Raw genomic sequence first — 15,252 nt, forward strand, 5'->3', positions numbered from 1 at the left:
CTGGCCGGGACAGGAGGTGCTGGTACGGGACAGGACCTGTGCGTGGGGTCACCGGGAGGGTCAGGGGACATTTGGTGTCACCGATGGCATGGCTGTGCTATGGGGACATCACTGCAGGAGAATGGCACAAGGATGATGGTGCTGGGATGGCTCTGAGCCTGCCTCGGCTTTGGACTGTTCCCCCCGTTGCAGGCTCAGCTTGGGGTTTTGTGGGGCTTTTGGAGGCAGTGGAAAATCCAAACTCCCTTTTTTGGGAAGGCTGGATCAAGGGGGATCTCTGGTGAGGCTCTCAAGGGGATGAGGATACCCAGGGACGCAGATGTTGGACCTGACCACGGGAAGGAGAACTGTAGCTTCTAAATACCCACCTGCTACACAGCCCGCGGTGCCAGTCACCTATATTTTAGTCAGGGAAATAATCCTACATCTATCTTCATGCAAACACTCCCTGGGCATGCGGGTCGCTATAGGGAGGCTTTGGGCAGGCCTCAAAGTCAAGCTGTGGGAGCAGCCCGGGTCTGTCCCCCCCCGGCACGTGGGGTGACACAGAGGGACGGGACTTGAGCCAGGGTCAGGGTCACATCAGGGGCTGACGGGGACCCTTCACGCTGCCCCTTGTATCAGTATGGTAATGTGAGCTTTAACACATTCACGCTCGGTGCATCTATACATCCCAGAGCCATTAAGGTGTTTGCGTGCGTGGCAGCAGGTACCAGCAGAGGAGCTCTGTGTGGTGATGGGTTTTATTTATCCTCAGGCCAGACATACGCACACGGGACTTCTGGACATATGCGTGTGAATGTATATATAACCTGTGCATGTGTTCCTGTGTCTATGAAGTGATGGGATTTATATTTTTGCTGTATTGCTTTAATACCAGTTAGCCTCTATGCACAGACTGCTGAGGAAATGCTAAATTCCAGCAGCGGTGTTGCTTTGCAGCCCCCTCAGCTCTCAGTACATGTCGACATACGATGCATCCGTACCCCATTCCACCCCGAGACATACCTTTGGCTGCAGAAGGCACCCAAATAAAGAGGGTACCTATTGCTTTCCTGCGCGTTGGAGATAGATTGTGCTGCACATCCCGAGGAGCATTGCTCAGGTTTCCCACTCCAGCGCTGGGGAGTGCGGAAAGGCCAGAGCTGCTGGCGCCAGCCCAGATCGGTCTCTCGTGCACGGGTTTTCTGACTCAGTCTTTAATTACACGTCCGCAGGCGGCTGCGTTGCCGGTCCCTGGCTCACTGGTGTGCAGGGAAAGTTGGCTGCTTTGCTTCTTCCAGCTGGAAAGCTGCTCTGGGCAGTGGGGATGGGGTGAGCAGAGGGAGCCTGCGTGGTCCCCCCCATCAGCGGGGGCATTTTTGGGGAACTGGGTAGGTCGGGAGCCTGCCCGAGTGGCTCAGCGGTGTGTCGGGGCTCGGTGAGGGAAGCAAATCCTGCCAAAACCAAACAGCTTCTCAATGTGCTGCTTTTTCCCAGAGGACGATGCCTTTGCAGAGCTCATGTCGCGTCCCACACGCCTCGGGATTTAGGCCGCTTTTGGTCCAGTTAGTGAGTACAACTGGTGCTGCTGGGGGTCAGAGGAATCCCAGGGCTGACCTGGGCCCCGAGGCAGCAGGGTGTGAGCCTGGCTGCTCACACTAACCCTGTAGTAGCAGGCAGCCACAGTCTCCTCCATGGACCAGCACTAGAAGAGGACAGGTGACTTTGTACTGGGTGTCACAACCAGGGGCACTGGATCCCGCTGTGGGCACTGCCGGTTCCCCTCCACGTCTGGCCCCTTCCCCTCCTGAACCTCTTTTGCAGCTCCTTGCAGCCCTGGCTGCCCTTGTCCCAGTCCCAGTCTCCGGCAAGATTGTCTCCTGGTCCCCTGTGATGGCAGCAAGGGACCCCCTCTCTTTGGTCCAGCATCCCTCACCTAAAATCCAGAACAACCCCAGGAACAAAATTGCTGGAACTACTTTTTTAATGCCTTGCTAACTTACCATCTCTTCCCTGTGGTTTTTTTTTTCCCCCAAGTCCCACCAAGGAGATTTAGAGGCTCAATTTCCTCCAGGTCCAAATCCCTTAAGTGGCTTTAACCTCTTTAATTGGCTTAGGGATGCTCTGCACCTTTCCCGTCTTGCATCCACGGTTGTAGGGGACTCTCGTCCAGCCCAGCAGTGCTTTCTGCCAGGTCAGGCTCTGCCTTGAGCACACGGCGATGCGATGGCATGGGAATAGCGAGTATGTTGGAGGAGGAAGGGCCATGAAGCACATACGTCCCCCAAAGCCACCCAAAATTCTCCATAGCCTCTTCCCCTGCCACCGCGCCGCCCCATCTCACTCCAGCCATCACGTGCAGCTAGGTTACATCTGTCTCTCTTGTGTTTTGTTTTTCTTTCTAACAAGGTCAAGGTAGGAGGTTGAAGTTTAGTCTCCCGTCCCTGCGGCGACTCAAAATCCAGCGGAAATCTCTGCCCACCAGTGAGTTTGATGGAGTAGCCATTGACTATGGAAAGGTAACCGTAGCCTTTGTCTGATATAAGCCCATGCCTCAGGCCAGGTCCCAGCGCTCTTCCTCCGCTCTCCCCATCCCGCTCTCCCTCGGCTGCTGTGGCTCGGGCCGTATCCGGCGGTAGGGGCTCCGGCACTGGGTCAGTGCTGAGCACTGGTCCTGGTGAGGGCTGGTGGTGAGCGGCGGTGCTTTGGTGGCATGGGATAGAGCTAGATGGTGCTGCTCCGTGGGGCCAGCCCAGCACGGCGCACGCCATGGCTCGCAGGGGGAGCGGGAGATGTGCCGAGCCGGCGGGCACCGCTGCCGAAGCTGGGAGGAAGGTCTGGCTCCGTAGCGCAAGTTGTCCAGGATGGTGGAGCTCCAGGGAGTTGTCCCCACCCCAAGGAGGGGACGTGCTGGTTATGGCAGGAGATTGGAGTAGGTCTGCTCTAAGCAGGGACTGGCAGGGACTTGCAGGCAAACCTCGAAAAGGTACTTTTCCCCACGTTTTCCTGGCAGGGGCCAGGCAGCTCTGGCTTTGTCCTTCAGCAAAGACTGTGCTTTGTGTGATGGAGGGTGACGTTGTCATTACTGACATGACGAGATTGGGAAAATGTTGGTGGGGCCTCTTTAGAGATTGCTGTTCTTGGTGGCTTCTTGACTGTCCAAAGTGCTCAAGGCATCTCCGGGCAAAGACGGGTTGTTTTCTGAAATGCTGCAGCTTGAGGCACAGGGCTGTGGGCCGGAGGCTTTTGCTCTGCTAACGCATCCCCAGGCGCCAGGTTCTCGCTGTGTTGGGTGTATCCAGACAGCCTGGATAAAGCTGCTTCCCAAAATTACAGATTTGATGCCTGTCTTCTCAGAGATTGTGTTTACAGCAAGTGGAAGACACATGTAGCATTATCAGATGTTCTGGGTATGTCAGTCCTACAGACACCAGCACTGCTAAAGGCTCTGGGTACCCCCAGTTTGAAGCTGCGTGGTGCACTGCAATGTTTCAGGTGTACACGCGTGGAAGATGTGCATTGAGGACAACCTGATGACCCACCACTTTGGTGGAGCCTGGTCCAAGTTGGGGCAGCCCAGCAGACACAGGGGCAGTCAGCCCTTCCTAAAACCTGCAATAAGGTCCTCAGGGATAGTGAGAAATGCCACAGGGTGCCTTGGGCATGCACGCAAAATCCCAGTCCCTCCCATGGGTATGATGGATACAGGCATAGACCCGTAGGTTTCTGCCCCAGAAGATGGCTGCTTTGTGCATCCCATTGCAGAAGTTCTTCAAGGCTGGAAACTCTTTAGGTCTCCAGGGGAAAAGGTTTAGCAACGGCCAAGGGGTGCTGTAGGAGAGGGAGGACCACGTATGGCCAAATTTGCAAGCCCAGCAGCTCCTCCAGTGCTTCCTGGTGCAGAATACATCCTCTCCCATAGACGCCAGCACAGGACCCCGGGCACCGACCCTCGGTGGTGGCCTGAGCTCTCGCAGCAGGTGAGGGAAGGGCAGGTCCAGTGGTGGGACGTAGGGACACCTCGGAAAAGCGCACGGCAAGGCAGGTACTCCAGGCAAGCCTATCCCTAGGGTCTCCTCTTCTTTTCTTGCTCTGGCCTGCTTCCCAGCTGTGCAGCATCGCCTCGCAAACCACCCCGCGGCCACCCAGCCTCCGGTAGGAGCTGGCAGGAGGTAGGAGCTGCCAAGTCCCCGAGGACTCGGTCGCCCCACCGCAAAGCAGGTCCTGGTCCCGGTTGGAGGTGACCTCAGGAACCGCAGCGCTTCCCAGCCCTCTGCCCCTCCTCTTACCTCCCCCAGCTCCCCCTCTTCCCCCCCCCCCCCCCCCCCAGCACGCGAGGACTCCTTCTAATAAAACGCTTTCTCCCGGCTGTCTTAAAGCCTGGTGGTGACTCCCTGATTTTGAGGGACTTGAAGACATCGCCCAAGGAGAACTGTGTGCAGTCAGAGACCGAATCCCTCCTGGAAAAGGAGCGGAGGCCGAGCCTGGAGGCCGACCCCACCCTACAACACTCGTCCCCGAAACAAGAGCCTCCCTTGGTGGGCCCACGAGGGTCGTACTCTGCGTGGGGTTTCTTTCGGTCTCGCCCCGGGGGCAGCTTCCACAGCCTCCGCAGGGTCTCCTCCTTGGACAACTTTGAGGCTGCGAGGTCTGAGTTCCAGAGAAAATTCAGGGAAAGGAGGGCAAACTCAGGTAGGGGAAAAACCCCGGAGTTGTCGGTCCTACTGCGGGAGCCACGGTCCCGGGCGACGGTCCCGGCACGTCTTGGGGGGGAGGTCTCTTTTTTTCACTGCTTTTCCCTCTGCAAAGTGGAGATAAGCTGGGGTTTTCTCCCCAAAACCCGCTGGTCTCCATGTGATTCCCTGCGTCGGCAGGTCCTGCTTTTTTGGGTAGAGCCATCCATGGTGTTGCGCGTGAGACGTGAGACCGCGTGAGGTCGCGTTTGGCTGCCCCACGCGAGGGGTGTCCCGATGCCGTCCCACCTCCCCGGGAGGGAGGGAAGAGGTCTGCAGGAATGTGCAATGTGAGCTGTGTCCATGCGTTGGAGGTGGACGAGACACCAGGCGGGCCACTCTGTAGGAGGAAACGTCCCTCCACCATGGTGTTCATGTCCAGACCTCTTCTTCTCGTGAGAGAGATGATGACAAATAAGATGGAGGTCAGGCAAGAGAAGCCTCAGTAATTGGGGGATGGAGAGAGATCAGTCTGCAGTGTCTGGCTTGAGAAAACAGGGTGGGGGATCATGATACTCAAACACTCACAGGTTACGGACCCCCAGGATGGGACACAACATAGAGGGAGGGAAGAGGAATGAACAGGGAGGAGAAGGGTTCCAGCAGGATGGCTGGTGCTAACTGGGCACCTTCACAATGTCTTCAGACACCTCCTGCCCATGACACCTCTTGGGTCAATGTCAGAGTGCAAGGGATAGAAGGGGTAGAAAACTGAAAATATAACGCTGTCCTGCCTGTAGGAGATAAAGAGGTTGAGACACACTGGTTACCGTGCTTGGGGATGTTCCTGAAGCCCTGGGTGTGGGTACATGCTCCCTTCCATGACTACACGTTGCCACAAGCCTGACCGTGAACCGATCACCTCTGGGGCTTCCTCCCTGGTCCTGCACTGGGGTGACCCAGAGAGGCAGATCCCCAGGGAAAACTGACAGGATCCAGCCCCACTACAGCTCTTCAAGAGAAAACCCCGACCTCCCTACCTGGAGCCTGGGGGTGGAGGATACATCTGAGAGGGGACATCATTCAGCTCCTGGCTCAGTTTGGTGGCCAAAAACGAAGGCAGGAGCTATGTTGGTCAGGCTGAAGCATGTAAGGGTGGAGGAGACCCACCTCCTCCTTCATCTGTTTTCATGCCAGTCTTGGCACCCCTCCCTGGTGGGTCTCCTTGGGGCTGGTCCCCAACCTGCCACAGTCTTCAGGGGTAGCAAAGGATATTAGGTGCCTCTGTATTTTGGCAGCTGGTCTGAGCCCCCTGAAGGAGATTTAATGGTGAAAAGATGGGTGATGTGTCTGAAAAGCAGCCCCCTCTCGGGCATCTCGGGTTGGGCACCCCATGTCAGGAGCCACCCTGAAGAAGCCAAGCCTTTATGGCCAGGCAGACATTGGTACCTTCTGGTGGCACCTTGTGGTGGTCCCCAGCTCCTGGATGTGCTGCACCGAGATCAGGGCTCCGCGGACTGGCTTCTGCTCATACCAACCTCCTCAACGCTGCTCTCCATCCTCTTTCAGAGGCTTCCCACGTCAAACCCAACCCCCCGAACTCCACTTCGGACTCGGACCTCATGAAGTACCGGACCATCAGCCAGATCCCTCAGTTCACGCTCAACTTTGTGGAGTTCAACCTGGAGAAGCACCGCTCGGGCTCCACCACAGAGATCGAGATAATTGCTCCCCACAAGGTGATGGAGCGCACCCAGAACGTCACCGAGAAGGTCACACAGGTACGTGGGCGGTGGGATGCCACCGAGGCAGCGGTGGGGCGGTGGAGCTGCTGCTGGGGTACAGTAACAGCCATTCCTGTGGGTTTTGGAGGAGAGGAGCAGAGAGGAGAGCGATACCTGGAGTTTCCATCCTAGGCAATGCCAGTATCCCCGTGTTTGATTTTTACATCCTCCTCTGAATGGTTGAAATGCTCTTTTTCCCCCCTAAATCAGTATTTCTGGTAATCTGTGGCCAGGGGAACACAGGCATGAACTGCTCGTGGGGTGATGGTGGCCTTGAAGGGGACACACGCGTGTGCATGTTTGCGTGTGCGTGTGGTTTCGTTCCTGGGGGAGGCTCTGGCCGCTGTTTCCTGCCCCCCCAGTTCTGGGGATGGATCCCCCGGCACACCGCTGGCCCCGAGGTGCTCGGCCAGGGACCCCCACGCCAGGAGCACGGGTGGCCACGCCGAGGGCCACAGGATCCCCTGGGAGACAGCAGGTGGCACTGCACTGTCACCAACACGTGTGGCACTGCCCTGTCACTGCAGGGGACACTTGTGGGAGCGCGCTGTCACCGAAGGGGACACGCATGGCACCGTACTGTCACTGCAGGGGACACAGGGATGTCAGTGTGTGTAAAAGGTGCTGTTGCATCCTGCAATCCCGAGTAAGGAGCTCTTACCAGTGGGGAAACTGAGGCACGGCAGAGCCACGGTGTACAAAATACATCGAAGGGCACCTCCCACCATCGCCAGCGGCAGCTGAGGGCCAATTTAATGAAAATACAGCCATCTGACCCCAGAAAAGCCTCCAGGTTTGAAGGTTTGCTCCATCAGAGCTGGGTGCTCTGTGGGATTTTCCTCCTGTCTCGGTCCCGGCAAACATTTACCACTGTGGCCTCCGTGCATGGCGGGTGGGCTCCCCATGGCACGGGGCAGGTTTTGGGCTTGTTGTCCCCCTGGCTTGTCCCTTTCATCCCGAAGACCGCTTAGTCCCTCTCATCTGGGGGTGACCGCAGTGACCCAGGATCAGCCCCTGAACGTCCCGGCGAGACAGCGAGCAGCCTCCATGCCCCCGTCCCCATCACAAGGGACACCCACACATGGGGGACCGCTGCTGCGTGCTGGGGTGACGCTGGCGCGGTGGCACCGGCCGCTCGATGCGGGGTCGTTAGCTGGTTGCGGGGTGACGGGATCGGAGCTGACGGGTGGTGGCTGCAGGGCCCCGCAGTGCAGCCGTGCGGCACTCACAAAGGTCGATCTTCCCTTCGCCTTAAATCTCCAGATGGGATGGGATGGGGCAGGATGGACCTCTCCTCCCCACCGCATCTCCCCACGGCCTTGGGGGACCCAGGCATCCTGCCTGTCCTCACCCCGATGTCCCCCACATCTCCCGCCAAGCCACGGCTCCCCGCTCTCGGCCACTAAATAATTCACGGGTGAGGCAGAGACGGCGGCGAGACGCCGCTAACAGCGTCTAAAAATACCGGCTGGCGGGCAGGGAGAGGCAGACATAGGCTGGTCGGGGTGGTCCGGCCCCGCAGCGAGCAGGCAGGGAGGGCAGGTCACAAGTGCAATGAATGTGCCGGGCTCAGCCCGCCAGGGGCACGGCTGGAGGCACGCGGGGACACCGTGGGGTCGGTGCCACCAGGCTGGGGACCCATCTCTCCCAGTCCCCCCGAACTTCCCCGCAGGCAGCGGGTGGTGGTGGAGCTGGGCAGGAGGGTGCTGGGGACGGGGATGGGGGGAGCTGAGTTGTGTCAGGATACATGCTGGGAGGGACACTGGGTCAGTGCCTGCCTGCAGCCAGCACCGTGGGCTTGATCCTGCCCAGTGCCTTGTGCTTGAGGGTCTCCCGGTGACTCTGGTGTGGCCCCCCCCTCCCCAGCTCGGTGTCCCCATCCCCACTATGGGGCAAGGGAGGAGGAAGGCGCATGGCTGCTGGGCCCCCCAGGGCACGAGCAATGGCCTGGGTTAGCCAGGGCCATGGGAGCCTCCCCCCTTCGTCACCCACAGCCCACACACACCCTGCTCCCTCCTCCTCCTCCTCCTCCTCCTCCCTCCTGCGGCTGCTTCGCTCCCTCGCTTGCCGCCCGGCACCCCGCTGCCAGCACCCAGCACCCCGCACCATGAGCCTGCGGCTGCAGCTGAAGCCGGTAAGTGCAGGGGGAAGGGGAAGAGGGAAGGGGCACCCAGCGGGATCGCCACGGGGGGCACCCAGCGCTGCCACCCGTGGGGACACCCGGGGACACCCAGGCCACCCAAGGGTGCCACCCGCAGCCCTCCCCATCCCCGAGGGGCAGAGAGGGACGAGGCTGCAGCTGCTCCCTGGCTCCGCGTTGGGTTCGATGCTCTTCTAGGGGTTGTTTCTTTTCCCTTTTCTGCCTCAAATCTTTGGGGTTGTGGGTTTTTATTAATTCCTGCCTGGAAAACAACGGGGCTTGACCTGCTCTTGCTTCTGCCACAAGAGCCAGGTGCCAGGAGCAGGGACGAGGGGCAAGGCAGGTGTCCCAGCACGGGGAACAGAATTTGGGGCCCTGAATTCAGGACTAGCCCCACAGAGCTGCCTCCGGCCAGGCAGGATGGAGAGATTCAGCTGCTGAGGGTGGGAGCATTGCTGGTTTTCCCAAAAACAAGGCGTAGGAGCTCGTCTCAGGTCTGCTGGGCATGTCTTAGCTTTGGGACCAAGCGTTTTACCAGCGTCGCCTTGTCCCCTTCCCTGCTGTCCCCCCAGGAGCCGGTCCGCAAGCCCAGCCGTTGCCTCATTCCCTTCCACAACGATTGCGTTTGGGTCACTTTTTCCAATCCCTCCCCTCTCCATCCGCCAGCGACGTCGGCGGCTCCTGCTGCCCCATTGGTGCTCTTGTCCCCACGGGGGCCCCAGCATCGATCGGGTTTGATTAATTCACACCAGGCTCCTAAATGCCCTTCGCAGCTGCATGTCTCCCACCCGCCCAGCCGAGTGCATGTGTGCCTGCGTGGGCGATGCCATGGCCCCGGTCCTGCACCCACCGTGCCGGTCGCTGCCTGGGCGTGCGGGGTTGGGGGGTCCCATGATGGACACCCGGACTTCGAGGGTCAGCTGCCGTCTGGGGCGCCGGGCAAGCTGCAGGCAGGTAGGAGCAGGGGGCACCCCCAGGGCATGGGACCCACCGACGTCCCGGGGTTGTGGGATGTGAGAGCGTGCTGGTCGTGGTAGAACAGGGCTGCGGGGCTGGATCCGCTCTGGGTCGTAGCACCAGGAGCCCTTGGGAAGCCCTTGAACAAGATGGGTGGCAGCGCAGGAAGGATGAGGCCCTTCTTTCAAATCTGTTGCCAGAGTCATGGTGGTGCCCATCACCGTGGCCTCAGGGCATGTGGAGCCTCCCCTTTCCTCTCCTTCGCAGCCTGGCAAAAAGCACCTTTTTAGCGGGGGGCTCGGTGCCAGGAGAGAACACTGAGGTGCCCCTTGCCCTCCTCTGCAGGTGGTACTGGTGGCCAGCACCGCGGGGGGACACGGGGGACAACAGAGCGGCAGGGGCAGGCAGGGAGGATCCAGCTGCCCGCAGTTCCAAATAAGCCCCTTCATGCCACCGTCTCTCAGCACCCAAAGCAGCACAGCCCTAGCCCTCCTGGTCCCCAGCACCTTGCGTTGTGTCCCGAGAGTGGCTTCAGAGCCCATCGGGAGCTGGCGTTGGTCCTGGAGGGGGGAGCTGGGACAGGCCTGGGACATGTGGGGACTCAACTGGTGCCGTGGGAGCGTGTCTCCATGAGGGCAGACAGACCTGGGGACGCAGGACAATATGGGAGGATGCCTGTGCGCACGAGATGATGGTGTTTGCACGTTAGTGGCCGCACGTCACCCCGTTCCTGGGGTGCTCAGATGGGAAATGGGCATTACCCAAGGCCAGGCTTTGCTGGGGATGGCCCAGCCTGTCCCCTTTCCTTGGGAGACGACTGTGCCAGAGGGACATCAAGGGGGGAAGGTCCCTGCTGGCACCATGCAAGGCTTGTGGGATGCATAATGTGCCATCACCTTCGGGGCCGGGCCATGGCACAGCCGTGGGACTGCATCTCCAAGCTGCCCATCCCCATAGTCCTGTGCCAGGGATACCCAGCAGCTCCTGGGCTGGTGGCACAGAGCTGAGGGTAGAAGGAGGCACAGCAGGAGGCACTTTCCTCTCTGCTGGCATGGTAGGGTCTGAAGGGCATAAAGCAGGTAAACAGCTGCCCCAAGGGTGCTCTGGCCATCAGAGACAGACAAGGAGCCAGGCAGACCTTGGTGTCAGCCATAGTGGGCAACTCACCTTGTGGCCTCCTGGACAAACACATATGAAGGCAACGAAGGTGAAAAGGGTGTAGGAAACCCACTGCATGCTCCTCACTGTCCTACCAGCACGTGGGAGCCCCTTGCCTGGCTCCTGGCCTTACCCAACCTCTCTCCTGGTCTCCCGTCCTTCTCACACCCATCTCCTGGCAGGTGCTATCCCTGGGTGCTGACGTCCTTCCTGAGTACAAGCTGCAGGCACCACGCATCCACCGATGGACCATCCTGCACTACAGTCCCTTCAAGGCCGTCTGGGACTGGCTCATCCTGCTGCTGGTCATCTACACAGCTGTCTTCACCCCCTACTCAGCCGCCTTCCTGCTCAATGAGGAGCCGGTGGAAGAGAAGCACTGGGACTGCAGCTACTCCTGTGACCCACTCAACATTATTGACCTCATCGTGGACATCATGTTCATTGTGGACATTGTCATCAACTTCCGTACCACCTACGTCAACGTCAACGATGAGGTGGTGAGCCACCCTGGCAAGATTGCCATCCACTACTTCAAGGGATGGTTCCTCATCGACATGGTCGCCGCCATCCCCTTTGACCTGCTCATCTTCCGCTCTGGCTCTGATGAGGTACAGGCAGGGCCCGGAGGTCCATCGGGACAGGAGGGGACTCATGCATGGATAGGGAGAGATGTATGGGAGAGAAAGAGAGGGATGTGGATGGATTAATGTAAGCGGTGGATGGCTAGATCTGCAAGGAGAGGGGTGGTGAGTCAGAGGGATGGACAAGGATGTCGTTACCTGTTTTTATTAAGCAGCTGGGACTTGGAATTTTATTTAGTAGGGCCAGACAGCCACACAGACCCTACTGTAAGTGCTAAGATAGTGTCTAACTGGACCCAGGAGAGCAGGCTGGGAGCTCAGTTTAGGGACCGGCCCCACGTGCCAGCGAGGCCAAATTTTGGGCTGCATTGCCAGCCAGACTCAAAATGTTGGCAATGGGATGGCCCTGTGGTTACTGCGCTACCTGGAGACCTCGCCTCAGCTAAGAGCCTGTGGGGTGGGGTGAAAGGCAGCTGTTTTGGGAGCAACAGTTGGCAAGGCGAGGACCCACCAGGAAACATGGAGCTGGCCTTGGCTCCTCTCACTCGCTCACCTGTAATCCCAGAGCTTGTTGCCTTTATGGTCAGCAGAGGGAAACTGCCCGTTCTGTGGCATGATTCATCTAACCTATTTCAGATGTCACCTCCAGGACAAGGTGATTCATGCTCTAGCAATACATTTTTATCCTTCAAAGGGAGCACAGCTAGGCTGGAGACATGCCTTTAGCCAGATTTATCCCCTCCTTGTCCCTGAGTTTTCTCACCTTGCCCCTGCAGACCACCACCCTCATTGGCCTCCTGAAGACCGCCCGGTTGCTGCGCCTGGTCCGTGTCGCCCGCAAGCTGGACCGCTATTCTGAGTACGGAGCGGCCGTGCTCTTCCTGCTCATGTGCACCTTCGCCCTCATTGCCCACTGGCTGGCCTGCATCTGGTATGCCATCGGCAACGTGGAGCGGCCCTACATGGAGCACAAGATCGGCTGGCTGGACAACCTGGGTGACCAGATTGGCAAGCGCTACAATGACAGCGACCTCTCCTCCGGCCCATCCATCAAGGATAAATACGTCACTGCCCTCTACTTCACCTTCAGCAGCCTCACCAGCGTGGGGTTCGGCAACGTCTCACCCAACACCAACTCTGAGAAGATCTTCTCCATCTGCGTCATGCTTATTGGCTGTGAGTGCCTGCGCGTGTCCTGCTGTCCCCATCCCTGCTTTGGAGGTTGGAGGGGCTGCTCTGGGGAGAAACAGGGAGAGCACATGGGATTTTAAGACAGCATCTGCCTGTGCCTCTTCTGCACAGACAAATGGATGGAGTGATAGATAGAAACATGGGTTTCGGAAACCCACTGGTTTCAGGTCCATGGTAGGCATGGGTTTTAGAAATCTGCTGGTTCCAGGTCCGATGTAGTTGGACACGCATCTCCCCATGTCCTGCTGAGTCCTGCCCTCTCGTTGCAGCTCTGATGTACGCCAGCATCTTTGGCAACGTCTCTGCTATCATCCAGCGCCTGTACTCGGGCACAGCCCGCTACCACACGCAGATGCTGCGGGTCAAGGAGTTCATCCGCTTCCACCAGATCCCCAACCCCCTGCGCCAGCGCCTGGAGGAGTATTTCCAGCACGCCTGGTCCTACACCAACGGCATCGACATGAATGCGGTGAGTGCGGGGTGGGGAGGCCCCATGTCCTCACGGCACCTTGTCCTGAATGACCTGGAGTCCAGCTCTGGGTCCACCCAAACATTTCCATCCTTTCGGCCAGGGTGGAGAGGAGGCAGGAGAAGACTTGGGAGGCTGGAGACAGAGTCTGTCTACCCATTCCCCTCCTGCATCTCTCTTTCTCCTTCTCCCCTTCTGTCTGTCCTTCTCCTTCTCCCCTTCTGTCTGTCCATCCCTCCACATCTACCCAGAGGTTTTCCAGGGCCATGACGGCACTTCTTGGCCAGAGAGCGGGTTTGGTGCCGGCGCGCTGGCGAGGAGCTCAGAGCCCCTGTCGGCGCCGAGCTCTTTCAGGCCGGTGTCTGTTGGTGTCACAGAGCCGCGGAGCAGGTATCGATCCAGCTCCTCTCCACACCGCTGGTTGCTAAGCAAAGTGCATCCCGCTCTCAGTGGCAGGGAAAGGAGGGCATTTAAATAAACCTCAATCCATTTTAATTAGAGCCCGGAGAGGCAGCTGTTTGTTAGCAAAGGGGGGATCAATGGCGGAGCCACGCTGGAGAGGCGGTGCGTCTCCGAGCCCGGCGGGGAGGCTTGTGCCGACGGCGCCGGGGCACCGCAGGGGTGAGGAGGGGGCTCAGCCAAGGAGTCCCGGGCTGGGGCCGGGGTGGTAGGACTTGGCTCATGGTCACAGGGTTCAGTGCACAAACGTGCTGGCTCAGCCAGCTGCGAGGCAGAGAGAGGAATGAGAAAGGATGAGGCAAGAAGAGAGATGGAAGTTGGTACTCCCTGTCTCTTGGCCCTGGGCAGGTCATTAGTCATTAGCCCGCTCATTCCCAGTTCATGCTCCCTTTTTGCCTGAGACTTGACTCTCCTCCATCCCTGAGCATCATCAGGACACAGATTTGCATGAATTCAACCTCTCCATCTTCAGTTGCTGCTGCCACATTAAACAACTGGGCAGGATTTGGATGTTTGCTGCTGGGAGAGATTCAGGTTAAACCTCTCTCATGGAGGAGATACCCTGGGCTGGACATCAGTGGCAATAACTAGAAGCAAAGCCATGGCACCCTACCAAGCACAGGTTCTGCCGGCTTAGTGCAAACCCAGGTCACAAATCCCCTGCTACGAGCTGAGCTTGTGGATTGAACGTGCCGCTGCTCACACCAATTCCTGCTGGATGCTGCTGAGATGCAATACGATCTAATCAATCATCCCACGGCCTGATCAATTCACCCACCCCCGATTTCCCAGTAGGGAAACTAAGGCACTGCTGCCAGCCTGTGAGATCATGACAGAGCTGGGAATAAGCCACGCTCACCGGCCCCAGCCTGCTTGTCCCAGATTTGGCCACCAGTGGGATGTGAGAAGAGAGCAAGGGGGACCCCGGGGCCATATGCTGCTCTCCAAAAGAAACCCAGACCCAGGTGGATTTTACCTTGGCACCACGAGCTATCGGTGGCAGCAGCTTTCTCCATATTGCAAGTTTTACCTTGATTTCACCTTCACATTTAGCTTTTATTCAATGCGAGGTATTTGCCACGTGTATATTTAGCTGTTGCTGCACACAACTAGCCCGCGCTGCTTCTTGGCATTCAGGCAGGTGCTGTTTAATTAGGACAGCACCTCATTACCAGTTTGTACTCTCATTCAGCCAAGATTAGTGGGCATAAAGATGAAAAGGGGAATATGCCACCAGTGGGTATAAATAGATTGATCTGGTTATTATTATTTATTGCTCGGGATTGCTCTCATCCCCGATGCATGCAGTACAAGCCAGGGACAGACAGGCAGGCATCTGCCAAGGGAAGATCAGAAAATGTCCTCAGCTTTGGCTTTCTGGGCTCCGGGCCTCCCCGTTTGGCCCCAGCATCTCAGGCTGTGTGTCACACAGCCTCCCGGGGCTGCCATGGCAGTCCTTCCTGGGGATGGTGGCGTGATGGCATCTCTCCCTCGCTCTTTGCAGGTGCTGAAGGGTTTCCCCGATTGCCTGCAGGCAGACATCTGCCTCCACCTCAACCGCACGCTGCTCCAGAACTGCAAGGCTTTCCGAGGAGCCAGCAAAGGCTGTCTGCGTGCCCTGGCCATGAAGTTCAAGACGACTCACGCACCACCCGGAGACACCCTGGTGCACTACGGAGATGTCCTCACCACACTGTACTTCATCTCCCGGGGCTCCATCGAGATCCTACGGGAAGACATTGTGGTGGCCATCTTAGGTGGAAAAGTCCTTCCTTCTGGGAGGGCAAGGGATGACGGGCAAGAGGCAAAGGGTGATGGGTGAAGGGTGATGGGCGATGAGCAGTGGACGAAGGGT

At 58.5% G+C, this 15,252-nt stretch overlaps 1 protein-coding gene across 3 annotated transcripts in view; it reads left to right on the top strand.

Moving 5' to 3' along the window:
- KCNH6 (potassium voltage-gated channel subfamily H member 6) overlaps nucleotides 1–15,252 on the top strand; it is a 33,836-nt gene that overhangs the window by 12,751 nt on the left and 5,833 nt on the right. The window contains exons 4-10 of one of the 3 annotated variants that reach the window (XM_075036251.1): nucleotides 2,392–2,501; nucleotides 4,362–4,674; nucleotides 6,225–6,436; nucleotides 10,877–11,305; nucleotides 12,055–12,454; nucleotides 12,739–12,938; nucleotides 14,902–15,154. In XM_075036251.1, coding sequence (XP_074892352.1) covers nucleotides 2,392–2,501; nucleotides 4,362–4,674; nucleotides 6,225–6,436; nucleotides 10,877–11,305; nucleotides 12,055–12,454; nucleotides 12,739–12,938; nucleotides 14,902–15,154 — 1,917 coding nt within the window. The remainder of the gene's footprint in view (nucleotides 1–2,391; nucleotides 2,502–4,361; nucleotides 4,675–6,224; nucleotides 6,437–10,876; nucleotides 11,306–12,054; nucleotides 12,455–12,738; nucleotides 12,939–14,901; nucleotides 15,155–15,252) is intronic. The other 2 variants (XM_075036253.1, XM_075036254.1) reach the window with 2 other exon arrangements.

This window comes from Buteo buteo, chromosome 9 (genome assembly GCF_964188355.1).
Source record: "Buteo buteo chromosome 9, bButBut1.hap1.1, whole genome shotgun sequence".
NCBI classification, from domain to species: Eukaryota; Metazoa; Chordata; class Aves; order Accipitriformes; family Accipitridae; genus Buteo; species Buteo buteo.